Source organism: Doryrhamphus excisus, chromosome 16 (genome assembly GCF_030265055.1).
Source record: "Doryrhamphus excisus isolate RoL2022-K1 chromosome 16, RoL_Dexc_1.0, whole genome shotgun sequence".
NCBI lineage: Eukaryota > Metazoa > Chordata > Actinopteri > Syngnathiformes > Syngnathidae > Doryrhamphus > Doryrhamphus excisus.
This window is the reverse complement of record NC_080481.1, coordinates 1,566,094-1,591,838: the sequence shown is the minus strand read 5'-3', so window position 1 is coordinate 1,591,838 and position 25,745 is coordinate 1,566,094. Positions and strand designations below refer to the sequence as shown.

Here is a 25,745-nt window from a genome sequence, read left to right as displayed (position 1 = left end):
TTGAGAAAACATGTGAGAAGAGAGAAAAACAGTTAGCATGAGGGAGCTAACAATGCACATCATAGGACACACCTATTTCGACTATAAAGCCCTCTAAAAAAATCTTCAGCAATGGTTTATCGTTTTATACACATGCTGTGACCATGCGCTAACAAGTGCTATGGCGATAATAATGATAATAATGTAGTACTTTGTACTTTAGTATGTTGGTGTATTATCATAATTTTAAATATTGCTGGAACTTCTTTTTTGGGCGCAATCATTTCACTTTAGAACATGCAGAAAACAGAAAGACATTTGCCTCACAAGATTTGTGGATAGTGGATAAAATAAATTTAAAAAAATGAAGTTTTCCTTTAAATTGCTCTTTTTAACAACAACAAAACAACAACAAAAATCTTGCACAGACTTACACAGGCACGTTTAAGAGGAGTAACGGTACAGAAAGACAATTAGTTTGTTTTCCTTTCACTTGGTCCAATTGCCTCTAAAATAACTGTGTTTTGGGCTTATATTCACGATTATTACTATATAAAATGTCTAAAATGGGAATCTGATGCAATATTTCTCTGATCCTTGCTACTCCGTCCTGACAGATGTCAACACAAATGTTGTGATTGGCTACGTTCTTTTCGGGGGCGGTACTTTAACTAAACGATTACACGATTGGCTGATGCGATCCAATCTCGCTCATTCCTATTGGGTAATATTTTTGCACGTATTTTTTCCCCCTTGACGAGAACCGGAAGCTTGTCTCTCCCGGCCAGCGGCATTCGTGTGTGGCGACGGCGTGCGAGTGTTCACTTGAACTTGTTGGAAAAAGTGGAGAAATGGGCGATTTGACGACACTTTTCATTTCCGTTGGGCTCAGTGAGCAAAAGGCGAAGGAAACGCTGAAAAACGAACCTCTCACTTCTGCCCTGAAGAACGCAATTACTCAGGTTTGACACACGTCTACTTTCGAATTCTCAACAGGGACAGCTGTGACAGCCACGCATTCGAAGCTCTCCTTGTGTCTATAAACAAACTGTGATTTTTAATTTCTACTACTTTGCGTGATTGCCATACAACTGCCTTGATTACCACGTCCTCTCCTTCAGTGTCAATTATATGACTGAATCTCAAAAAATACATTTTTATCACAATATTAACTTTTATTAATTGTAGTTCATTATTTCTTGTCTGCTGTCAATGAATTACTTCCAAAGGCCTGTAATATCCGTGGAGCAACAGAAGTGGATAAAGCCATGGGGACATTGTTGTACAGCTTGGCCTCTCGCCTCAAAGACCCAAAACGCCTGGGGTTTCTGACAGAAAATATAGCTCAGCGCAAAATATGCACAGAGCAACAACTTGCAGGTAATGCCATACATTCTTTTTTTTTTTTTTTTACATGCTGCAACATGTCACTCACCTGTATGATCACCTCAGCCATGTAAACAATTCAATAGTTTTTTTAATGACCAGTTATACAGCATGCTCTTAATAATAACAATTCGCATTGCTGAGTTATAATGCAAAATGCAATGAGTTAAACAACCTGCTGCACATTGAACTGTTTTCATTCGAAAATATTATTGAATCCACAGCTGCTTTAGAATTTGTGAAGACTCACCCCCAGGACCCCCTAAGCCAGAGTGACTTTGATGAAGCCTGTGGAGTGGGCGTGGTTATAACACCAGAGCAGATTGAAGATGCAGTAAGTACAGGAGTTTGCATGTTTTAATGCATACCGTGTTTGGGTGACGGCGCATTCCTGTGCAGGTGGAGTCTGTGATCAAGAAGCACAAAGAGCAGCTCGTAAAGGAGCGATACCACTTCAACATGGGCCTGCTAATGGGTAGAATCACTCGTCTAATTACACGGGCATTTCTAAAAATAGTCAGGTAAATACACTGCATGTGTATCTCATTTTTTCTTATTCTTTGCAGGGGATGTGCGCTTTGCTCTGAAATGGGCTGATGGGAAAGCTCTCAAAAATGAGGTGGACATGCAGGTAGGTTTAAAAAGCGATAGTGAGTACGCAGCGGAAACGCTCACTCATCACACTCATCGCGCGGCACACGTCATCCGGAGTTTGTCGCAGCCCCGCACACAATCAAAGTTCCTCCTGCACTAAAAGTTCTACATAGTGTCTGCATGCTCCCAATTCCGTATTGAGAACGTACTCATCCCCAACTTCTGCCTACCCTCGCGAGTACAGCGTGTCGGGACCGGGACGGATGATCACATCGAAAGCCTCAAACTCACCACACCCTACCAAGTGTTCGGCCCCAAATGTCACACCAATCAAAGCTTTTCAAAGCGCCACCCCGGTGAGACATTTTTGAGGCGCGTTTTGCAGGGTGCAAAAGTTATACCACTCTCACAAAGACAGGAAGTCCCGCACACGACATTACTGCAGCGGGGGCACAGTTCATCAACAGAGGGGATGTTTTAAAGCAAGTATTGGCCAAAGTCGATACCGTCATCTGATATCAATCTGTTTCCGATCGATCAGAGCACCCTTTTAGTATTTACGTGATCAATTTATTTAAACTAAGTCTTGTTTTGTTTCTAAAGGTCCTGCACCTCTTGGGACCCAAGACTGAAGCTGACCTGGAGAAGAAATCTAAGGTAACTCACAAAGAATTTTGAAACACAACAAATTCAGTATTTCATCAGGCTTTCGGAGCAGCTGATGCCATCGCTATCGTCCCTCCGTAGCTCAATAGAAGACAAAAAATTAGTCCAGAAAACAACAAAAAGACATGTTATTTAATTAATGTGTTTTAAAAAAAATTAAAATACATGAGTACAGTTGATACATAAGTAATTTAAGCCACCATGATTTCGCAAAGCACCAATTCAACCAATCCCAGTGAATTATGGATGATGCAAGTTTGCAGAGTGCCTGTCATTTTTAGTCTTTTCCTCACATGAATACAGGAGTACTCTATAGGGGCTGAATATTGTACATTTTTGTGTACAATGAAAGGGTGTCAAATAATACAAATGATACTGTCTCACTAAAACCCTTTTCCACAAACGTTTCCTTCTCTCTTGGAATGCCACACAGCCCCAGAAAGCTAAACCTGAGAATGAAGTGAAGGCCAAAAAAGAAGAGGCAGTATTGAATGGTAAGAGCAACTGCAGTAAATTTTTGTTGTTGTTTGTTTGTGTTGTTTGTAACCATGTGTCATGTGTGTTGGTTCCTCAGGTGAGGATACAGCTATAGAAGGAAAGTCCCTAATGGAGCAGCTCAGAGGGGAGGCCCTAAAGTTCCATAAACCAGGTCAGGAGGGGAAATTACAAAATATGAGTTTGTGTATTTATATTCAAAAATGGCAACAAATTGTGACCCGTTGTAACTTTTAACAAATCTGCAGGAGAGAACTATAAAACGGAGGGCTACGTGGTTACACCCAACACTATGAACTTGCTCAAAAAGCACATGGAGCTCTTTGGTGGACAGGTGAGATCATATTGATCAAGAGCCAAAACCTGAAAATAATGATAGATCTTGACTGATGTCTTAACTCTCTCTTTAGATACGTACCCGTTTCCCACCCGAGCCAAATGGTATTCTTCACATTGGACACGCCAAAGCCATTAACTTTAATTTTGGTTATGCAAAGGTATCTTTATTCTACTTTAGGTGCAAAACAATGCCTTCCTCTTAAACTTGCACTCATTTCCAGGCAAACAATGGAATTTGTTACTTGAGATATGATGACACAAATCCAGAGAAGGAGGAGGAGAAATACTTCACTGCCATCAAAGACATGGTGGAGTGGCTTGGTGAGTTTTTCCGCTTTTACAGATCTTTCCATTTGCAGAAGTTATTTTAACTGTACATTGTCTTCCACAGGCTACACACCCTATGCAGTCACACATGCATCTGACAACTTCCAACAACTGTACGATCTTGCCGTGGATCTCATTCGCAGGCGAGTGTCAGAAAGTCCAATCCTGAAAACACAACTTGCTTTGGAAGATTCTCACTCTTGTCTTTTTGATAGGGGTCATGCGTATGTGTGCCACCAGAAGGGGGAGGAACTCAAAGGCCATAATGCTCCTCCGTCACCGTGGCGGGATCGTCCCGTTGAAGAATCGCTAGTATTGTTTGAAAGGATGAAAAAAGGATTGTTTGCCGAGGGTGAAGCTACATTAAGGATGAAGATGGTTATGGAGGACGGGAAAATGGACCCTGTGGCGTACAGAATCAAATATACGCCGCATCATTGTACAGGAGATGAATGGTAGACTTACACCTTGACAGGCCTGTCATGATAATCGATATAGCGAACAGTTTGGTGAATATGAGACCTCGATAAATTGGCGTATATATAAGAGTATGCACGTCATCAGTTAGTCTCTCTGTGCTACAAAGACTGAATGACAAGAGGGTTCACTCTGCATGTGTCTGAGCGCATTGGCTCTATATGAAATGAACACAGAAGAGAGTGAGCATCTTCTCTGCCGTTAAACCTCTTTGTGCCTGTAGCGTGGCTACACGAGCGCTAGCAGTTAGCAAAGCAGACGCGAATATGAATGAAGGCACAAAGGCTATAGTTTGCAAGCCAAAATGGTACGCGTTCAGTGTCGTGTGCGTTGTCGTACACCTTGTAATGCACAAGAAGCGGTGATGCGCATACGTAAAAAGATGGCCACCATCAAAACTCACTCTAGTTGTGTCATAACCATTATTGTACACATCTCAAATATGACCTGCTACGATAGTTTACTACAATAATATACTCATAACAATATACTACATAACAGTGTATGTAGGTTTTATTGAAGTGTTTTTTTTTTCTTAAGAGACTATCTTAAGATATATATTGTGTAGTGTCGCTGTTTCCCAGAGTGCTTTGCTGTTTTTGTTTAAAAAAAAAAAAGGCCGGAAAGCACATGGCTAGAGCTCACATAGTAGTTGGTTAATATTCTGCATTATACGTTGGTAGTGTATTGTCTGTTTTTATCCACTTATTATCCACTTATGTTGCTGTGTGTGTGTGTGTGTGTGTGTGTGTGGTTCTTTTGATTCGTAGCTAATGGACTTGAGTGGCTCAAACGTGACATGACACAATAATCTTTGAATGACAATTTTAATGAAAAAGTTTTTTTTTTTTCTTTTAAAAAAATGTTGAAATTATCGAATATCATATAAATAGTAGCACAATTATTGACCAGCAAAATTTGTTTTCATGACAGGTCTATCCTTCTAATATATTTTTAAAAATTGAAGAAAAAAACTCAAGTCCTGATTTCTGAATGTTACCTTTCAGGTGCATCTACCCCACGTACGACTACACCCACTGCCTGTGTGACTCCATTGAAAATATCACACACTCGCTATGCACCAAAGAGTTTCAGGCCAGGTAAACAAAAAGATTTCTGAAAATTCTGAAATGGGCCCTCATTTTTCTCCAATCTGCTTTCTTTATTACTAGGCGATCATCCTATTATTGGCTATGTAATGCTCTGGACCTATACTGCCCTGTTCAGTGGGAATATGGCCGCCTGAACCTCACCTACACTGTCGTGTCCAAGAGGAAGATCATCAAATTGGTAGAGAGTGGCGCAGTCAGGTAAAATGGAATTTATGTTTTTGTTTAAGTTCAAAATAGGGTTGACCAATCAGTATGTGCTGATTTATTTTGTTAAATTTAACAAATGATTTGACATATTGTGTCTGATTGCAGAGACTGGGACGATCCTCGCCTCTTTACTTTAACTGCTCTTAGGAGGAGAGGCTTCCCACCAGTGGCAATTAACAACTTCTGTGCTCGGGTAAGAAATAATAATCAATTCGGGTATCGTTAAATGGACTCACGTCTGATTGACTGTAAGCTTCTGTAACCTCTCCATTTAGGTGGGAGTCACAGTTTCCCAGACGACGACCGAGCCCCATCTTCTGGAAGCTTGTGTGAGGGATGTGCTGAATGAGACGGCCCCGCGAGCCATGGCTGTGTTGGAACCGATCAAAGTCACAATAGTCGACCTTCCTGAGGGCGTAAAGGTGTGTTCAATAATGAAATGGATAACATGGACAAAATTATTTAGCACACGTCCTAATCTATCTTTGGTTGGGCTGGACCAGGAGTCGGCAACCTTCACTAACAAGTCATTTTACCCCCTCCTTCACTAAAGAAAAATAGTTTAAAACTACATCCTTGACCAGTGTAGTGGATTCCAAATAGTAGGGTTGTGACAGATGTTGTACGTTTTTGATGAAACATGTCCACCAGAGCAGTTTCCCCTGAATTTAATTAAATTTCTTTATCATAAGACCTCTCCAAAGACATTTCAGAGAATTTATCAGTACATCCAACTGTCCGCATATAGACCACGTATAACCCTACCAGCCGAGGACCTCCACATTGAGCATCTTCACCTCCAATATCGCTAATTGTTTTGCATAACTTGTTAGATCATCTTAGGGAACCTCATATGCATGACCTCTCATCAAACACGGGTGACTCCTGACCTAAACACCTCTTCTGGCTAAATGGACAAGAATTCCCTAAAGAGACAACAAAATCTCATAGAATGTTTTTCAACAGCAGAAGCCATTATAGCTGCACAACGTCAGGAGACCCAAACATTTTGTCCTTTGTAGTGTACCCGGGGACTTATGTCTCTAAGGTTCTGTCTTCAGGATGTTATATTCTCATCTGTCTCTTCCAGTCAAACATACAAGTGCCAGACTTTCCTGCTCACGAGGCCAAGGGAAGCCACACAGTGCCTTTTACAAGCACCATCTTCATTGAACAGAGTGACTTCAGAGAGGTTAGACGCATAGAATACGAGTCATTAACTGTGCCATTACATTGCATGTTTATAGAAAGTGATAGTAGACTTTTTTTTTTTTACCCCTCAGGTGATTGAGAAAGGCTACAAGCGCCTAACCCCAGAACAGCCTGTAGGACTAAGGCATGCTGGTTTTGTTATCTCTGTCCAGAAGGTCATCAAGGTACGTTTCAGCATGTTTTACTTATTTTCCAACACTTCATACCTCTGACTTGTTTAGAGACAAATGTTTTTTTTTAGGATGCTCAGGGTAAAGTGGTAGAACTGGAGGTAAGCTGCTGTAGCTCCGATAAAGCTGAGAAACCAAAGGCCTTTATCCACTGGGTCTGCCAGCCGCTCGTGTGTGAAGTGCGCATCTATGAAAAACTGTAAGTTGTCATTTATCGCAATCAGTTTTAGTGACGATGAAGATAATTATAGTCCTTTCGTCGTCTCTGCAGATTCCTGCACAAACATCCCGAGGACCCAGCTGAGGTGCCCAATGGCTTCTTGAGTGACATCAACCCTGTGAGTGACCTTCTGATGGGATTGGATTTCCTAATTTCATATCGGTGGTTAAATTTAATCAAACGTTTTTTTGTGTAGAATTCGCTGCAAGTGATCACCAGTGCCCTCGTTGATACCTCTGTCAAAGGAGCTAAAGTTTTTGACAAATTCCAGTTTGAGAGAGTTGGTTATTTCTCTCTGGACCCTGACAGCACAGAGGACAAGGTATGAAAACTGAAACTGCCACCAGATACTAAATATAATATGAAATATAACGTTCATATAATGAAATTAATTGACTGTCTTTTCCATCTGTGCAGCTGGTCTTTAACAGGACGGTTACTCTCAAAGAGGACCCTGGGAAGATTTAAGTGTCTGACTGCGATCAAGTTATGCGTTCTGCTTCCCAAGAGCCCACCGATACACGCCAAACATCTGTTTGGTCCACATCACGTATAAAGCCAGCAAGGCACGTACTGTTTTGGTTGAGATTTAAACATATGGGATACTGACCATAGTTGAACTTCATTCATTTCACATGCATTTTTTTTTACCCTGATTGAAGAAATCTGTGACAAAATATGTAAGTATTTCATAAATGTCAATCTTTGCCAGTCTGTCACTTCATGAATATTTTAAATTGGTGTTTCCTCTTTGATTTTATACAATATGTAGTAATCAAAAATCTATTGTACCTCATGGTATTGTCACGACTCTTCTGACATGGAGATGTTATCAAATACAGGAAAGCATTTTTTTAAGTCACAACGGTGCTCATGTATCAGGCAAAATAAAAAAAATTGTAAGAAGACAATAGTTTGTCTGGTTTTAAATAATTAAATGACAAAACACTACACATGTCAACATCCTGGACTTTTTGGTTTCTTTTAATTTGCATCTACGTAGACCAGGGGTGGGCAAACTTTTTGACTCGCGGGCCGCATTGTTATAACAAAATTTCCGGGGGGGCAGACTATATATTTTACACGTAACGGTCCACCTGGTATTATTGTATCTGTAAAATTGTCATGCAATCTGCTATTATTATTTATTATTTTATATTTATATTTAAATATTTTAAAAATAATAAAATATTATAATAATTAAAATAAAATTAAAATAATAATTATTATATTATTATTATGTAAAATATGCAAATATAACAATATTATTATATATAATTAATATAATAATTAGCATTAATATAATAAATATAATAATCATAATTGTTATAATAATAATATAATAATTATTATTTTATTTTTTATTATTATTATGTGCTTGTGTCTCTTTTTTCAGGAGCACTTTGTAAACAACAGACCATGTCAAACAACGAAATTGATACAACCATCAAAAGGTTGGCTCAGGCCATGATGCCAGGTTGTATGTTGAGTTTAAATTAAATACTTTTGAAAGATTGGGCGGGCCGTATTCAAACACTTGGCGGGCCGGATGTGGCCCCCGGGCCGTAGTTTGCCCACCCCTGACCTAGACAGATTCTGCAAGCGTCAGACACACAGGACCTCATTCACGTACAAGGTGCAAAACCGACTCTGCGTTTGTCACAATACCTCCGCTTTATTTCTTCAGCTTTTGATTAATATCAAAAGTGACTTGGTAGACTTGTTTCGTAACATGCTGTGCAACATTTCATAAAATGGTGTTTTTAAAGGGGAACTGCACTTTTTGCACAATTTTGCCCATCATTCACAATACTTATGTGAAACATGAACACATTTCTTTCCCTTTTGTGTGCATTATAACACAATAAAACTAGTCAATTTCAGCTAGTTTACAACACAGTCATTGGGACACACCTATTTCGACTATGAATCCCTCTAAAAAATACTCAAAACAACGTTGCATAGTTTGCTATACATGCTGTGTCCATTCATTAACACATACACTGATAATAGTTGTGTAATTGTTGCAGTATCTTGCCCTATTTTGATGATTTATGGTTCATGGTTATAACTTGTCATCTCTCAGCATTATATAAAACAAGCAAATATATTAACATATTAATATATGCCGACAAGATTGTTTGTGTCAGTGTAGTTTGTGGACACCAGTGCAAAAATGAACGTTTACTGGAGTAAACGTGTACTTCATATGCACATATGAAGTCACTGCCTGGTGCAGACCAAGTACCGCGTCGGAATTAACCCTCAATTGCTAAGCGCTTGTCGGTTTCACTCCTGAGTACCACGGCATCTCAAAAGGACGACCTTAAAACTTCCAGAAACCACTGAACCACTAGGAGTGACTATCTTGGTATACGAGGGTTTTAAGGTAGACTTCTATCCAGCGGTTCGTGTCTGGTACACATAGTATGTATTGCGTCTTTAAAGAAGAACGTCACCACTCCGAAATACCGTGAGACTATCGGCGGGAAATCCCGCGATAGCAAGGCAGGTTGACAAATCGCGTGCCTATTGGTCTGGAGATACTGTTATAAGATGGCGCCCAGCTAAATATATGTGGTAAAGAAAAAGAAAAAAACTAACTAGCAATAGCAAGAAAACTTAAAAAGGAAAAAGCCAAAGAGGCACAAAAGTAAAATTTAGCTTCCGTGTGCTTAGGAAAAGTGGCGCTGCGTCGTGGGTACAGAAGTGAGTGACCTGAGACTCGCCACGGTTGAGGAAGAGAGGTAGGTATTGCTTTTGTATACTTAGCCTGCTATCAGTGAAGCTAAAATAAAATGCACTAGATGTGTAGCATTACAAAAGACAAATGTCGCATCAACGCACTGCTGTGTTGTCGTAGCCGAGTAAATAGCATGTTGCAGTTCATGGCTGAGCTAGCTCCACTTCCTATATATGGCAGTATCTTTAGTAAACAACATGCATTAGCAGTGCAGTTGGCTAAGATAGCTTATCGTGTACGCTGCAAGAATAACATTGCAATAATGACATATAGAAATACATTGTCATACTTCTTGCGAATTGACTGCACCCTGAAAGACGTTCATTAAACATATATTCCTATGACTGCTGTGTTCGATTTGGAAACTGACCGCGCTTTTGTCCCAGCTTGTCTACACGCAGTAAGAATTAACCCTTTCCTATTACTATGTGTCGGAGACGAAATCGAACACTGCTGTGCAGCACACTGTTATAACATTTGCTTAATTACTCATTTAAGGTGCAATCTTTCTTTAAAAAAATGTTTCGCGTTTTGATAAACCTTCAATATTTATCAACTTTTCCTTCATAGCTTCTCCTTTATAAAAGTGGATCCTGTGGGCAACAATGAATAATTCCCTGGATAGTACAGGCACTTATGAGGAGCTTGTGCGACAGAAAGCTCGGAGCATCCCCCAGCATCGAATGAAAGAGTTTCTGGAGTCTTTGGCCAGTAAGGGTCCAGATGCATTGCAGGAGTTCAGCCAGCAAAGTGGAGATGTTACAACAACCACTACGACAATGGTGTATCAGCAAGAGGCTAATTGCATCTATACAGACAGCACTGAAGTGGCGGGGTCACTTCTGGAACTGGCCTGCCCTGTAAGTAATTCATTCTCATGTTTTAAGTAATGGAAAAAAATAACAAGTAAACAGCGTAGAGCTCCATATTTTTGATGCAGGTTCAGGTGCACGTTCAGCCTCAGCAGCAACCGATTCAGGAGTCAACAACTCAGCCGCAAACCGTTCAGCAGAATACAGAGCAACAGATTGTACAGGTTTGTTGCTTTTGTCTTCCGTCACTTAGTTTTATCAACTAACCAAACTGATACAATACACTCATATGTGACTTTACTCATCTGTATACACCAGTCATGATTTGCAGTATGACCCATTTATCGTTGCACTAAAATTAATATATCTGCAATATGTCTGCTCCTGCATATGCTCCTGTGCAATACTATGTGTATATTTTGGATATCTTGTATATAGCTTGTTAAATTGTCTTTTTTACTCTACTTTTATATACTTTTTTTTAAACTTGACTACTGCACTGAAAGGAGAAGCTCTCCAATCTCGTTGTACATCTTGTATAATGACAATAAATGCCATTCCATTATCATATTTCAGGTGCAGATTCAAGGACAGCAGGCTGGTCAGATGCTGGGTCAAGTCCTCCAAGTGCCCTCTGGTTCCCATCAGCAGCTTCAAGGCGTGACGACAGCTCAGCTCATTCAGCCAGGAGATCTAACTGAGGAGCAGCACCAACAGGTACTGACATGTACGCGCATACCGCTTTCATGTCACAATTGCAAGTAATATTTCAGACTTAACCGATTTAGATCAATTTCCTTCTAAGCTCCAGGCACAGTTGGTGGCAGCTGTTGCAGGGGGACAACAGATCCAGATTCAAACAGTGGGGGCCCTCTCTCCCACTCAGCAACAGGACAATACAGAGAGGAGGGCTCTTGGCACCGCTGGTGCCACATCCCAAGGGGCGGGCGTCCTTCAGCCAGCTAAGAAACGCAAGGTGGACATGCCCATCACCGTCTCTTATGCCCTGCCCGGTCAGCAGGTGGCGACGGTTCTAGCAATTCCCCAAGGACAGGGTCAGCAGCAGAGTTATGTCTCCCTGCGGCCAGACCTCTTAACAGTGGACAGCTCCCATCTTTACAGTGCTACTGGCACTATTACCAGTCCCACAGGGGAGACTTGGACGATTCCCGTCTATTCTGCTCCTTCTGGGGCCGGAGGTCGGGAACAGGTCACACACATTGCCATCCCCCAGGAAGCCTATGGAACTGTGCAGGTTGCAGGGACAAATACGACCACCATGACAACAATGCCAACACAAGTCACGGTCGAGAATGACAAGTTGAAAAGCTCTTCCAGTCAAAGTCAGACCGCTCAGGCCGTCTCCAGCATTACCAGCGCTGGAGGAATGGGAGGCCACGAAGAAGTGGTGCATACGTTGGCTGCAAACACGCTTTTCCCTGCCCAGCTAATGAATGGAAATATCCACATCCCGGTTGCGGTGCAGGGCTACTCCAATGCTACGCAGTCCCTCATTTGGGATCCACAGCAGCAGGTGTTGCACACACAGGGACTATCTGTGCAGGATGGGACAGGACAGCAGCTACAGGTACAGAACTTTTTTTCATTACTCATACTGTGTCACACTTTATACTGCAAAAGTACTACATTTACACTGAGAAGTATGGTAAAATGCTGTGCTCTGTTGGTACCCTGAGGTTGCACTCTTGATTGGGATTGGGTACATACTGTGATCGTTATTTCTTGTGAGCAACAACAGTAATCTATTTGGTGCAGCACAACACTCATAATTTGCGCTCTTGAGAACTAAGTACACATTGTACACAATATACTTCTTTGAAGTATACTGACAGTCGTATTCGATTTGAATATACATACAATCTATGTATAGATGGAGGAGTGACACTTGTGGGTTGGGCAATATTTTTTACATATGATATAGAGTCAGGCGGTCGAGTGGTTAGCGTGCAGACCTCACAGCTAGGAGACCAGGGTTCAATTCCACCCTCGGCCATCTCTGTGTGGAGTTTGCATGTTCTCCCTGTGCATGTGCATGCGGATGCTCCGGTTTCCTCCCACATTCCAAAAACATGCTAGGTTAATTGGCGACTCCAAATTGTCCATAGGTATGAATGTGAGTGTGAATGGTTGTTTGTCTATATGTGCCCTGTCACACTGGCGGCACGGTGGACAAGTGGGTAGCATATTGGCCACACAGGTTACCTCCCACGTTCCAAAAACATGCTAGGTTAATTAGCGACTCCAAATTGTCCATAGGTGTGAATGTGAGTGTGAATGGTTGTTTGTCTATATGTGCCTTGTGATTGGCTGGCGACCAGTCCAGGGTGTACTCCGCCTCTCGCCGGAAGACAGCTGGGATAGGCTCCAGCACCCTCGCGACCCTCGTGAGGAAAAAGCGGTAGAAAATGAATGAATGAATGAATAATATAGAGTCTTCCTGTGATAAGACTTATAAATGTAAACAAGCCCAGTTCCGCCGTTCCTCCATCTTCCTTAAACACCAACCTTACTTGCTATTATTAACAAAGATAATATCGTCTGCTTGTTCACCTTTTTTAAGGGTCAGACAGTGATAGCAGAGGTCGATGGCCAAGGCCCGCAGCAAGTTCAAGTTCAGGAGCTTTTGCTCCCTGCCACACTCAAACCAGAAGAGGGACTGGATCTTTGGCGTGCCTGGGCTCAACGGAAAAACGCAGAATTGGACAAATCGGATAAAAATAAAAATAAACTAGCTCCAATTGGCCGTGAGTACAAGTCTTCATTGTCATGTTAATACTATATTCAGGTGTCTCTAACTGAGATGCATGTCTGTATGTTTCAGGACGCCAAGCACTGCGCTTCCAGGAGGACTTGGTGTCGTGTGCTGTAGCTGAGCTCTGCATGGGACTCTCATTAATGACCACAGAGGCCCGGGGGCTTGAAGGAGAGCCTTATGACGCTGATGTTCTTTACTATGTATTTCTGTGTATACAAAAAGTAGGTTTGCTTGAATAGAATATATCTATTTGTATCGACTACAACTTTTAACCATACTCTTTTCTTGCAGTATTTGTTTGATAATAGTCGTGTGGATGACATCTTCTCAGACCAATATTACACTCGCTTTGCTCAAAGTTTACACCTGGTTCTCCAACCCTGGATGCCAACAGTTCACCCACTCGGTGAGAACAACAATGTGGATTTATAGTTGGTCTTGCTGATGTTAACGTAATTGTGGAATTCACTTTAAAAAATATTTTGAATGAGGTGTAAAGTAGATGTGAGCAAACATCTTATTTGGGCGTTTTTCATTCTCTGTATTTTCTACGTGAGCATCTATTTCTGTACAGTCTTCTTCAGCAGTAGCACACTGTATCCTCATAGTGTTCCCTACCACCAGGTTATATCATTCCCAGTCACGTGACCGAGGAGATGTTGTGGGAATGTAAACAGCTGGGGGCTCATTCGCCCTCAACGCTGCTGACAACTTTGATGTTCTTCAACACTAAGTGAGTTGTAATGGATCCTTTTGCTGCTACATAGTAACTATGTCTTCTGATGCAAAATGACCATATCTTTCATTGTATGTTTTACAGATATTTTCATCTGAAGTCAGTCGACCAGCATCTGAAGGTTGCTTTTTCTAAAGTGTTAAGACACACCAGAAAGAGTCTAAACAATCCCAAAGACAAGAACACCAGCATCCGATATCTGAAGTCAACAGAACGGTTCACAGGACAGAAAGGTAAGAGTGCACCTCTCGCACCTGAGGAAATCATGTCTCATTTTTAAACAAAATATTTTTTTTACTGTTTTTAGTTTCCGATGACATGTACTCAGAGCAGTTGGAAGACTCAGAAAATCCTCTGCGATGTCCCATCAAGCTGTATGATTTCTACCTCTTCAAATGGTAAATAAAACACAAAACTGTCAGGGTTATTTCGGCTTGAGAATGTCAGGGTTCCCCACGATATTATGGGCCGGAAAATAATATATTGGTTTATATCAATGTCTGTTTTTTTTTAAAATGAAAATTACATTGGGATGACATGCTCCACAAAGGAACAAATGAGCTTGCTAGCTTTGTTAATATGTCCATATTAGCAAAATAGCAGGATTTTTTTGGGGGGGTGTCTGACAAACGGTTTTTATGTAGTTTTTAAACTTATGTAGAAAACACAATCACATATCTCAAATAGAGTAAATCTGGTAAATACAAAAATACATATTTAGCATTTAAATCAAATTTGGTCTATTTAAAATAGAAATGCAAACTTCACCGCCCGAGTCTACCATATTAGCCCAATTTTAATTAATACACTTGCGACTTCTCTCATAATGTTAAATATTGTAATACTTTGCCATATTGAAATTTACTCCTTTAGGTGAATATTTATTAATTTATTAATACAGATTTATTTTATTTATGTATTGTTTATTTAAGAGGCTGAACGGCGTATGAGTGGTTAGCGCTAATCTCTGTGTGGAGTTTGCATGTTTTCTCCGGGTACTCCGGTTTCCTCCCACATTCCAAAAACATGCTAAGTTAATTGTCCACTCCAAATTGTCCATAGGTATGAATGTGAGTGTGAATGGTTGTTTGTCTATATGTGTCCTGTGATTGGCTGGCCACCAGTCCAGGGTGTACCCCGCCTCTTGCCCAAAGACAGCTGGGATAGGCTCCAGCACCCCTCGCGAAAATGAATCAATGTTTATTTAAGAATACATGATGCCATCATTGACATTTAGGTAAATGTTTTCATTAGGAAAACCATTGTTACCTACCTTAATCCCTGAAATGGATTCAGACAGACTTCTCTGTGGAGTGGGACAAATATTTTGACAGTCGACATTTTAACAAACATCCGTACATTTCTTATCTTGACATGCAACAATCTGTCAAATGCTGAGTAATATAATTTGGAAATTGGGACTGGCGGAGAGGTAAAAAGTTACTTCACTCAGTGGAGTTCTGCCTCATGTGGCATTCATGGACATCACACACACACACAAATATGAAATTTGAATAAATGAGTCTTGAACCAGTCATGATGTGCTATATATATCTCTATATTGGCACTTACTATGGTACACATTATGGCATTGGATGCTCATATCACCTCAAAAAAACAGGAAGTGAACAAATATAACAGTTACTCATTGTAAAAGTACCAGATGGAGGGGTAGGATTTAATAAGCTTTGCTTCTTCCTACTCCTTTTGGACATGTGGAACTGTGAACTGATTACGTGATGCATTCAATTGTAATCTGATGCATGTTCAAATGAAATAAAACCATTAGCATTACCATAAATGTTAGATGCTCATGTGTCCCTTCTGTTTCTCCGTCAGTCCGCAGAGTGCCAAAGGACGTAACGACACCTTCTACCTGACTCCGGAGCCTGTCGTGGCTCCAAACAGCCCCATCTGGTACTCAACTCAGCCAATCCCTAAAGAGCAGTTGGAGCAGATGCTGGCCCGAATTCTTGTTGTCCGTGAAATCCATGAAGCCATTCACATGTCGGACAGCGTACAATAAGTGGCCCCGGAGAACAAAGCACCATGAACCTTGACTCCTCATTGTCTTCAATCACTAGTAGTTTTCTATTCAAACCCTCTCGTGGGCTCTAAGGGCAGCATGTTCAAGTTCCTGTTCCTGTTATGGCTCTATATACACTATCTTGTCCGTGTGCAATGTACATACCACACACGATCAAGACTCACAGGAGTTCCTCACCTTTTTTTTTTTTTTTTTTACTTAGCCAAAGGATGATTGTACTTGATCTGCTCATTATTAATTTAAATATTTTTAACCATTGTTATTTTTAACCATTACTCTGCGTTAGTTATTTATATGCTTTCTGGAAACAAAACTGTAATATATTTCCTATATTCTTTGGCGATGTTTTGCTTTTTGCGCCTTGCCTTTTATTATCTACGTCGCTCGCAGTTGACACAAGATGGCGCAGTAGTTTTAAACGGTGTGACATCCCTGCTTCTTGACTCGTATGTTTGTCTTTCTTGAGTCGAGTTCATACAACGACTTGAAACTCCGAGGGATGCTGCTTGTGCTACAGCAATGGATCATTGGAATAGAACCATCTCCATCTTGACTGCAGCTTCAAGGACTTGTAGTGATGACCAGTGATGTGGTCATCAATGGGATGCTGCTTTCTCTCCTCCAATCACAGAGCCCGAAATTATTCAGAAGATTCATTTACAAAATGAGTTTATTAAGGAAAAGAGGACCGATGAAGGTGATAAAGCCCTTAATGTTCTATAATGTAAAATATATATCTGTCCTGGTGTCCAAGGAGACTGGTAGTGCCTGTGTTTTTTTTTTTTTTTTTTTTTAAATAACCTTTTCTTTGTACAGCCGCTATACAAAGTGTTTGCCTTTCTAGTGAGTCCAGTATGAGTTGTCCACATGCATCCATAACTACTGGTAGCCGACATTGTGTACGAATAAAAAGATGCACAGTGACAACCCCTTTCCCCGAACAAATCTCAATAAAAGTGACGGTATAAAACATTTACACAAATAACCATTTGGAAAAACTTGTCATATGTTCTGTGCCTGGCAGCTGAGATGTTCTATGAGAAGCTAAACCGTGGACGTGTACGCATGATAGGAGCCACATTGTTCTCATGACACCTGCAACTCGGGAACGGGTTTGACCCGCCTGGCAGGTTCCATGTTGCTGCTTCTTTGGTTTCCTTATCAGTGGCAGTTCAGCCAGCTGAAGGTGGTACATTTTTCTATTTCTATGCCGCTTATGCTCACTAGGGGTATGCTGGAGCCTATCCCAGCTGACTTAGGCGGAGTACACCCTGGACTGGTCGCCAGCCAATCACAGGACGCATATAGACAAAGAATCATTTACATCAGGGGTCTGAAACTCAATTTACTTGGGGGCCACTGGAGCTCGGGTCTGGGTGAGACTGGGCCGCATCAGGTTTTCCAAAAAAAAAAAAAAAAACGCATTTATTAAAAACAAAAAATTAAAAAAAACTTTGCTTTGGTTCCAATTTTCTACAATAAAAGCTCTGATAAAACATTCCACTGTTCTCAAATATCTTAATTTTTATTTTTCTACTCAAAATAACATGAAAAAGAAAATCAATCAATCAGTAATAAATAAATATAATAATAATAATAAAAGGGCAAATAATAAAAACTTAAGAAACCACATATAGTTGGTGGGTACAAATTATTTTTTCAGATTAAAATGAACAAAGCATTATTAGAGCCCTGTAGACATGACAAAACACGACTATAGTCACATTTATACTCTTTTTATTTACAACATATTGCGCAACTGCAGGGTCTTGAGACACATGCTAACCCGCACACTAGAGAGCTAGCGACCTAAACGGTAGCCTTCAAGTTATTTCCTTTCAACTTAAATAGCCAAAAACTTACCACTTCCACACGGATAGGGAGGATAACTATTAACAGTTATTTAACCTTTAACATGAACATGAATCAAACGTAATCATTTTTTCCGGGTACATGATACCATACAGCATCCATATCAAACTTGCGCGGGCCGCACTGACATTAAACTTTCATATCAAGGCGGGGGCCTCAAACTAGTGTCCTGCGGACCACATTTGGCCCGCGGGCCACGTGTTTGAGACCCCTGATTTACATTCACATTCATAGCTATGGACTCGCCCAATGAACCTAACATGCATGTTTCTGCATGGAGGAAACTGGAGTACACAGAGAAAACCCTCCCGTTCCAACCCAGGTCTTCCCGATCTCCTGACTGCGTGGCCAACATGCCAACCACGGCTCTCACAAAGCATGTGATCCTGAATTTAGCGGTGATGAAGAAGGTAGCAGTCGCCGTAGTAGCTTCCCAGGTTGTAAAATCTGGTGAAATGTGCTCTGAGGTTGTTGGTGTGGTGGAGCGTTTCGTCCGTGATGGCGATTTCTTCTCCTCACCTCATGACTTGCATGTTCAGATTGAATAAAGCTGGTAAAAATAAGAATCAATGGAAAAAAAAAAGGTCATAATGTGTGATTGACAAACCAATTCCAGGGGGTTTGAAATATGAGTTCATGTTTGCTGGACATGCAAATTTCCTGTTTGTGTTGTTCTTACCCTGGAGATGCTCCCCCTCGGATCCAATATAGCAGACACTGATGAACAAAGATGTACTGCTCCTAATAGACACAGGAAGAGGGGCTCGATAAGAAACTTTTGTGACACAGTCAAAAACAAAAGATATGCTTTTGTTTCTTCAAAGTACAAAGTACAAGGCATGCGTATTCTGGGATAAATCAGATTTCCAGTCACCCTTCCATTCCTTTGTTGACAACATTCATTTATGTTTACCTTTTGAGATACCAACTACATGTCAATGTTGCATTCAATATTGCAGTAGTAAAGCCTAATAGTGGCATTTTGTTTTCAGTCATTAAAATTATTGTCATTTTTAGAAAGACACATGAAAGTATAACTAACTTGGTTAGTGTCATTAAATCGTTCGAGATCCAAAAGTCAGACTAACCGAAAGGAATTTTCCTATAAGAAATAATATGAATCTAATTAGTCCCTTCAAAAAAAAGTCAAATATGTTAACAAAGCGTGTTAGAAATTAAATAGTTTCACAATTACAGTTCAAAATACATATAATTTATGAAAGGGATAAACGAACCTTTAAGGTTACACAATATGGTAGTTTGCTGTTTGACCATAAATTATTTCTTCCATTCAATTGTTTTTTTTGTTTGTTTGTTTTTTTACCCAAAATGGAGCCATATAAAGTTGGAAAAGGTTTCAAATACTGTTGAATTCAAGAAGCAATTTATGCCAAAATATAGTGTTTTTGGGAACAGTTGGGTCTTCAATGTAAATAACGATAAACGATAAAGTGAAATTATCCCTTTAATATGTTATTTATATGCCTTTGGAATTGTTTTATGCATGTCAAGCTATAATTGTCAAACTATTGAAAAAAACGTGTTTTGTTGACTGCTGATGTATAAGAGGTTTTGGGAACAGTTGGGTCTTCAATGTAAATAACGATAAACGATAAAGTGAAATTATCCCTTTAATATGTCATTTATATGCCTCTAGAATTGTTTTATGCATCTGAAGCTATAATTACCAAACTATTAAAAAAAAAAAACTTGTTTTGTCGACTGTTGATGTATATAATAGGTTTTGGGAACAGTTGGGTCTTCAATGTAAATAACGATAAAGTTTATAAAATTATCCCTTTAATACGTCATTTATATGCCTTTGGAATTGTTTTATGCATGTCAAGCTATAATTGTAAAACTATAAAAAAAAAAACGTGTTTTGTTGACTGCTAATGTATAATAGGTTTTGGGAACAATTGGGTCTTCAATGTAAATAACGATAAATGATAAAGTGAAATTATCCCTTTAATATGTCATTTATATGCGTTTAGAATTGTTTTATGCATATCAAGCTAAAATTTTCAAAACTATTTTAAAAAAACGTGTTTTGTCGACGTGTTTTGCTGATGTATAGACAGGTTATTTTGTTTAGCGAGCTATACATGCTAACAAGGAAGGAGGTTTTGTGATTTTTAAAAATACATCAAGAATACAGTTGGACTAATCCAGTGTATTAACAGCATGGCAAGATGTGTGTCATGTTGTACGCTAACCGAAGAATCCACGCAAATTGAGTCAAAATTCTGGTTTTACATGAACTGAAAAACATTCTAACCAAGGCGGATGCTAACCAAGGCCTACGTTCCACTGTTCCACATTTTAGCTCTTTTTCAGCACATTTTATGTTTTTATGTGTAACATTAATGTTAACTGTTCCTCATTCATTCTTGTGTTTAAGCACATAACGAACCAGATTCTGAACCATCCACATTCGATGTAGTCGAAGGTCAGCCACGGCGGCTCGGATGTCGGGCCGGATGCCCCTCACACACAGCTGCATTAGCCACAGCAGCGTGACAAATGTCCCCGATCGTCCAACGCCTGCACTGATACACACAGCACACAGGAACCATAAGCTGATTCCGATTGGCATGGAGCGTACGTCATGTTAAACAGAAGGTCGGAGGTCAAACCTGCAGTGCACGACAGCCGGACCGAGACGCGGAATAGCATTCAAATGTTGCCGCACCTGGTCTGTGAAGGCACAGAGTGAGGACGGATCTGTGGGAACGCCGCGGTCCGGCCAGGACGGATAGTGGTAGTGGGTTATGATCCTATCTGTGGGACAGTCTTGCTAAAAACATAAAACACCAGCCTTTAATGCCGCACAAGTAAAAACAACCAAAGGAGAAGATAAATGTCTCTAACCTGTCTGAGGTTAATGGTAGAGGTAAAATAGTCCGGGCCTTGTTTCCGAGTCATTGTTGTCACTTGGAACGATCCGTGGTAAACTGTTCCTGGTTGCAGAGACCAATACTTGTCACATAGCACCTGCAACGTTCAAGCAGATGTTTGACATTCATTCATTCAGTTCTTGCGGGGGATACTGGAGCCTATCCCAGCTGTCTTGGGGCGAGCCAGCCAATCACAGGGCACATATAGACAAACAACCATTCACACTCACATTCATACCTATGGACAATTTGGAGTGGCTAATTAACCTAGCATGTTTTTGGAATGTGGGAGGAAACCGGAGTACCCGGAGAAAACATGCAAACTCCACACAGACATGCCCGAGGGTGGAATTGAACTCGGGTCTCTGAGCTGTGAGGCCTGCGTGCTAACCGCTCATCCACTGTGCAGCCTATGTTTGACATTCATTCATTCATTCTCTACGGCTTTTCCTCACGAGGGTTGCGGCGGGTGCTGGAGCCTATCCCAGCTGTCTTTGGGTGAGAGGCGGGGTACACCCTGGATTGGTGGCCAGCCAATCACATATAGACAAACAACCATTCACACTCAACATCCATATCTATACATATAGGGTGGAATTGAACTCGGGTCTCCTAGCTCCTAGGTCATCCACTGTGCAGCCTATGGTTGACATTCATTCATTCATTCATTCATTCTCTACTGCTTTTCCTTACGCGGGTTGCGGCGGTGCTGGAGCCAATCCCAGCTGTCTTTACTTGTTATAAAACTCGTTATGAACGCCTCTCATTGCCTTTCAATGTGCAAGGCCCACTGGACTGTGCATCAGAGGCCACAATGTGCGTCATCATGTAGACCACCTCTTCTCCGTCAGCAAGCGAGTCGCCAATTAACCTAGCATGTTTTTGGGAATGTGGGAGGAAACCGGAGTACCCAGAAAAATCATGCAAACTCCACACAGACATGCCCGAGGGTGGAATTGAACTCGGGTCTCCTAGCTGTGAGGCCTGCACGATAACCGCTCAATCACCCTGCAGCCCATGTTTGACATATTGTCCTAAAATAATGTTCCACAGGTTACGAAGGCATACTTGTAAGAGATGTAAAAGTACCAGATGGAGGGGTAGGATTTAATAAGCTTTGCTTCTTCCTACTCCTTTTGGACATGTGGAACTGGGAACTGATTATGTGATGCATTCAATTGTAATCTGATGCATGTTCAAATGAAATAAGACCATTAGCATTAGCATTAGCATTAGCATTACCATTACCATTACCATATTACATATTAAGAGAGATCTTAAGACAGAGTAAATATGTCTCACCATGTCTTTGTGTCTCAGAGCTGTCACCATGACAATTATCCTAACGTTCTGCTCCCACACCATCCTCCAGAAATCAACTATCGTGTTGAGCATTGGACCCTGGGTGCAGATGAAGTCTCGTTCTGATCCTCCACCCTGTGTACAAATTCACAGTAACTATCCAGGAAGAAATTACTTGAAGTCAAACCACAAAGTCATCATCGTAGGTCAGGTCGTGGACGAGCTCTTACTGGTACAAAATTGGCATTGATGTAGTCAGAGTTAGGGTAGGAGTTTTGACTGGACAGTCTCACCCGGCAGTGGTCATCTGTAGTCACATGGGAATGACAACATGAAAAGCAGGTGAACACAAAGATTGGCTAACATACGTTTATGTTTATTCTGTACTTACACGGTAAGATGTACGGATAGCGGTTCTTTTCTCTGTTAGCCTCTAAGTCCCCCACTTTGGATGAAAGACCTTTACCGACATCACTTAGCTCCTTTAAAAAGACATTATTGACATCGAGAAAGGTGAAGTATTTAGCTGAACCTTTGGTTCTTATAAAGGTAAAGTACACAACATTACAGGAATATTCAAATATTCCTGTCATTTTGGAATATTCATTCATTCATTCATTCATTCATTTTCTACCGCTTATCCTCACGAGGGCCGCGGGGAGAGCTGAAGTCTATCCCAGCTGTCCTTACTTGTTATAAAACTCGTTATGAATGCCTCTCATTGCCTTTCAATGTGCAGGGCCCACTGGACTGTGCATCAGAGGCCACAATGTGCGTCACCATGTTGACCACCTCTTCTCCGTCATCGTCAAATGTGGGATGAAACCGGAGTACCCGGAGAAAACCCACGCATGCACGGGGAGAACATGCAAACTCCACACAGAGATGGCCGAGGGTGGAATTGAACCCTGGTCTCCTAGCTGGAATTTAAGACTTCCATCCATCCGCCCATTTTCTACACTGCTTGTCCTTGTGCTGGAGCCTATGTCAGCTGTCTTCCGGTAAGGGGCGGGGTACACTCTGGACTTACCCCCAGCCAATCGCAGAGCACATATAGACAAACAACCATTCACACTCAAAATTCACACCTCTGGACAATTTAGAGTCGGATTTAAGACTTAAAATGCTTCTTGTTCAGCTTGTGGAGGGAAAAAATTCCTTGGAAAACATCTGAATAAAGTAGCCAAGCATTCATTCATTGCCTTTCAATGTGCAGGGCCCACTGGACTGTGCATCAGAGGCCACAATGTGCGTCACCATGTTGACCACCTCTTCTTCGTCATCGTCAAATAGGAGAACATTCATTCATTCATGTTCTACCGCTTATCCTCACGAGCCTATCCCAGCTGTCTTCGGGCGAGAGGTGGGGTACACCCTGGACTGGTGGCCAGCCAATCACAGGGCACATATAGACAAACAACCATTCACACTCACATTCATACCTATGGACAATTTGGAGTGGAGTCAATTAACCTAGCATGTTTTTGGAATGTGGGAGGAAACCGGCGTACCCGGAGAAAACCCACACATGTACAGGGAGAACGTGCAAACTCCACACAGAGATGGCCGAGGGTGGAATTGAACCCTGGTCTCCTAGCTGGAATTTAAGACTTCCATCCATCCGCCCATTTTCTACATTGCTTGTCCTTGTGCTGGAGCCTATGTCAGCTGTCTTCCGGTAAGAGGCGGGGTACACTCTGGACTTACCCCCAGCCATTCGCAGAGCACATAGAGACAAACAACCATTCACACTCAAAATTCACTCCTCTGGACAATTTAGAGTCGGATTTAAGACTTAAAATGCTTCTTGTTCAGCTTGTGGAGGGAAAAAATTCCTTGGAAAACATCTGAATAAAGTAGCCAAGCATTCATTCATTGCCTTTCAATGTGCAGGGCCCACTGGACTGTGCATCAGAGGCCACAATGTCCGTCACCATGTAGACCACTTCTTCTCTGTCATCACCAAATAGGAGAACATTCATTCATTCATTTTCTACTGCTTATCTTCACGAGCGTATCCCAGCTGTCTTCGGGCAAGAGGCGGGGTACACCCTGGACTGGTGGCCAGCCAATCACAGGGCACATATAGACAAACAACCATTCACACTCACATTCATACCTATGGACAATTTGGAGTCGCTAATTAACCTAGCATGTTTTTGGAATGTGGGAGGAAACCGGAGTACCCGGAGAAAACCCACACATGGTCACGAACTATGGTCTCCTAGCTGTGAGGCCTGCGCCCTAACCACTCGACCACCATGCAGCCCAACAACAATTACCTCAAATTCCTGTCTAAAGCCTCTGTTGTTGAAGGCAGAGAGTGCCTGGCATGCAGAATCGAACTCCTGGAGGATCTGCGCTCTTGAGAAAGTCTGTAACCTGAAAAGTAGGAATATTCAGTGTTTGATTTCCATATATTGATTTGATATATATATTGATATGTTGATTTTCCATATTCCATATAGCCAATCACAGGGCACATATAGACAAACAACCATTCACAGTGGAATTAATTAGTTCTACTTTTCACAACCACTGAATAATGACAACACAAAAATCCATCCATCCAATTCTACGTTGTCACATTCTTAAAATGCTAAGTTCTCGCGGTCTCACCTCATGTCTTGTCTTGCATTTGACCACCAGCTTCTGCAGTGTGCTGATTATTACCAGTTTCAGAATGGATGCTGTCAAAAATGCAAACGTCAACATCATTGGGGTAGAAAATGACCCCGTCCCACAGCAACGTTTTGTGAAACACAACTGCATTCTTGCTAGGAAACTGCCCCAGCAAGAACCAAAACCTGCTCCAACGACTTCCCAGCCCCAAACACACAAAAACACTGTCCCGGTTTTAAGGACAAAAGGTTTCGAGTTGTATTGTTGTTGAACCATTACCTTTCTGGATACCGTGCTGTTGAGGCTTTTTCCGACGGCCACCGAACGAAGACAAACAAGCACACTGTTCCAAGTCTTGTAAGACTTCTGCTTTTAATAATTCTCCTCCAGGCCCAGTTTGAGGCGGGGAGTCTTGAGGAGGGTGGAGCAAAGGGTGGAGACTGGAGTTCTGAGGAAATGAAGGGTAGCGCTGTTTGTCAGCGATGTCGTTCCTCCTGGGAAATTCACAGTGTTCCATCGTGATGATATTTATGCATATTTGTCGTGGTTCCTGGAAAATCATCATCTTATGAATCATATTGATTACACCCAAGAATTTCTACTACATATTGCATTGATTTTCCGTAGTCACACTGAAGAAACGATGTGTTTTGGTGCAATGTTGTGGAGGCCTCGTTCTCTTCCTGTGAGCTAGTCTGTAAAACAAACACATAAAAACATCTAAGCGCCCTTTTCTTTCATAAAAAATAAAAAA

At 41.2% G+C, this 25,745-nt stretch overlaps 3 protein-coding genes across 4 annotated transcripts; 2 read left to right on the top strand and 1 right to left on the bottom strand.

Moving 5' to 3' along the window:
• Positions 1–744: 744 nt before the first annotated feature.
• qars1 (glutaminyl-tRNA synthetase 1) lies at positions 745–8,107 on the top strand. Its single transcript, XM_058051203.1, has 23 exons — positions 745–941; positions 1,209–1,359; positions 1,590–1,699; positions 1,765–1,840; positions 1,932–1,996; positions 2,563–2,616; positions 3,059–3,119; positions 3,200–3,274; positions 3,369–3,454; positions 3,531–3,617; positions 3,681–3,780; positions 3,851–3,929; positions 4,002–4,241; positions 5,271–5,363; positions 5,436–5,573; positions 5,688–5,775; positions 5,858–6,004; positions 6,673–6,774; positions 6,866–6,958; positions 7,036–7,163; positions 7,236–7,302; positions 7,381–7,506; positions 7,602–8,107. The coding sequence occupies exons 1-23, from the start codon at positions 831–833 to the stop codon at positions 7,650–7,652; spliced, it is 2,328 nt and encodes a 775-aa protein (XP_057907186.1). The 5' UTR covers positions 745–830; the 3' UTR covers positions 7,653–8,107.
• A 1,583-nt stretch (positions 8,108–9,690) lies between these two features.
• On the top strand, positions 9,691–17,295 carry LOC131104245 (transcriptional regulator QRICH1-like). Its single transcript, XM_058051226.1, has 12 exons — positions 9,691–9,931; positions 10,498–10,787; positions 10,868–10,963; positions 11,316–11,456; positions 11,545–12,327; positions 13,321–13,504; positions 13,582–13,736; positions 13,807–13,921; positions 14,140–14,248; positions 14,336–14,484; positions 14,559–14,649; positions 16,091–17,295. Exons 2-12 carry the CDS (start codon positions 10,533–10,535, stop codon positions 16,275–16,277), a joined length of 2,265 nt encoding a protein of 754 aa, XP_057907209.1. The 5' UTR covers positions 9,691–9,931; positions 10,498–10,532; the 3' UTR covers positions 16,278–17,295.
• Positions 17,296–18,252: 957 nt separating this feature from the next.
• Positions 18,253–25,399, bottom strand: LOC131104468 (receptor-type tyrosine-protein phosphatase V-like). Of its 2 annotated transcripts, XM_058051677.1 has the most exons (11): positions 25,271–25,399; positions 24,989–25,059; positions 24,652–24,751; positions 22,761–22,851; positions 22,600–22,676; positions 22,370–22,504; positions 21,042–21,164; positions 20,807–20,967; positions 20,584–20,719; positions 18,850–18,911; positions 18,253–18,720 (listed from the first exon to the last, which is right to left on the bottom strand). In XM_058051677.1, exons 2-11 carry the CDS (start codon positions 24,991–24,993, stop codon positions 18,540–18,542), a joined length of 1,071 nt encoding a protein of 356 aa, XP_057907660.1. In that variant the 5' UTR covers positions 24,994–25,059; positions 25,271–25,399; the 3' UTR covers positions 18,253–18,539. The 2 variants fall into 2 exon arrangements, with proteins under 2 accessions (XP_057907660.1, XP_057907659.1); XM_058051676.1 differs by lacking the exons at positions 24,652–24,751; positions 24,989–25,059; positions 25,271–25,399 and having other exon boundaries at positions 22,761–24,424.
• Positions 25,400–25,745: the final 346 nt, after the last annotated feature.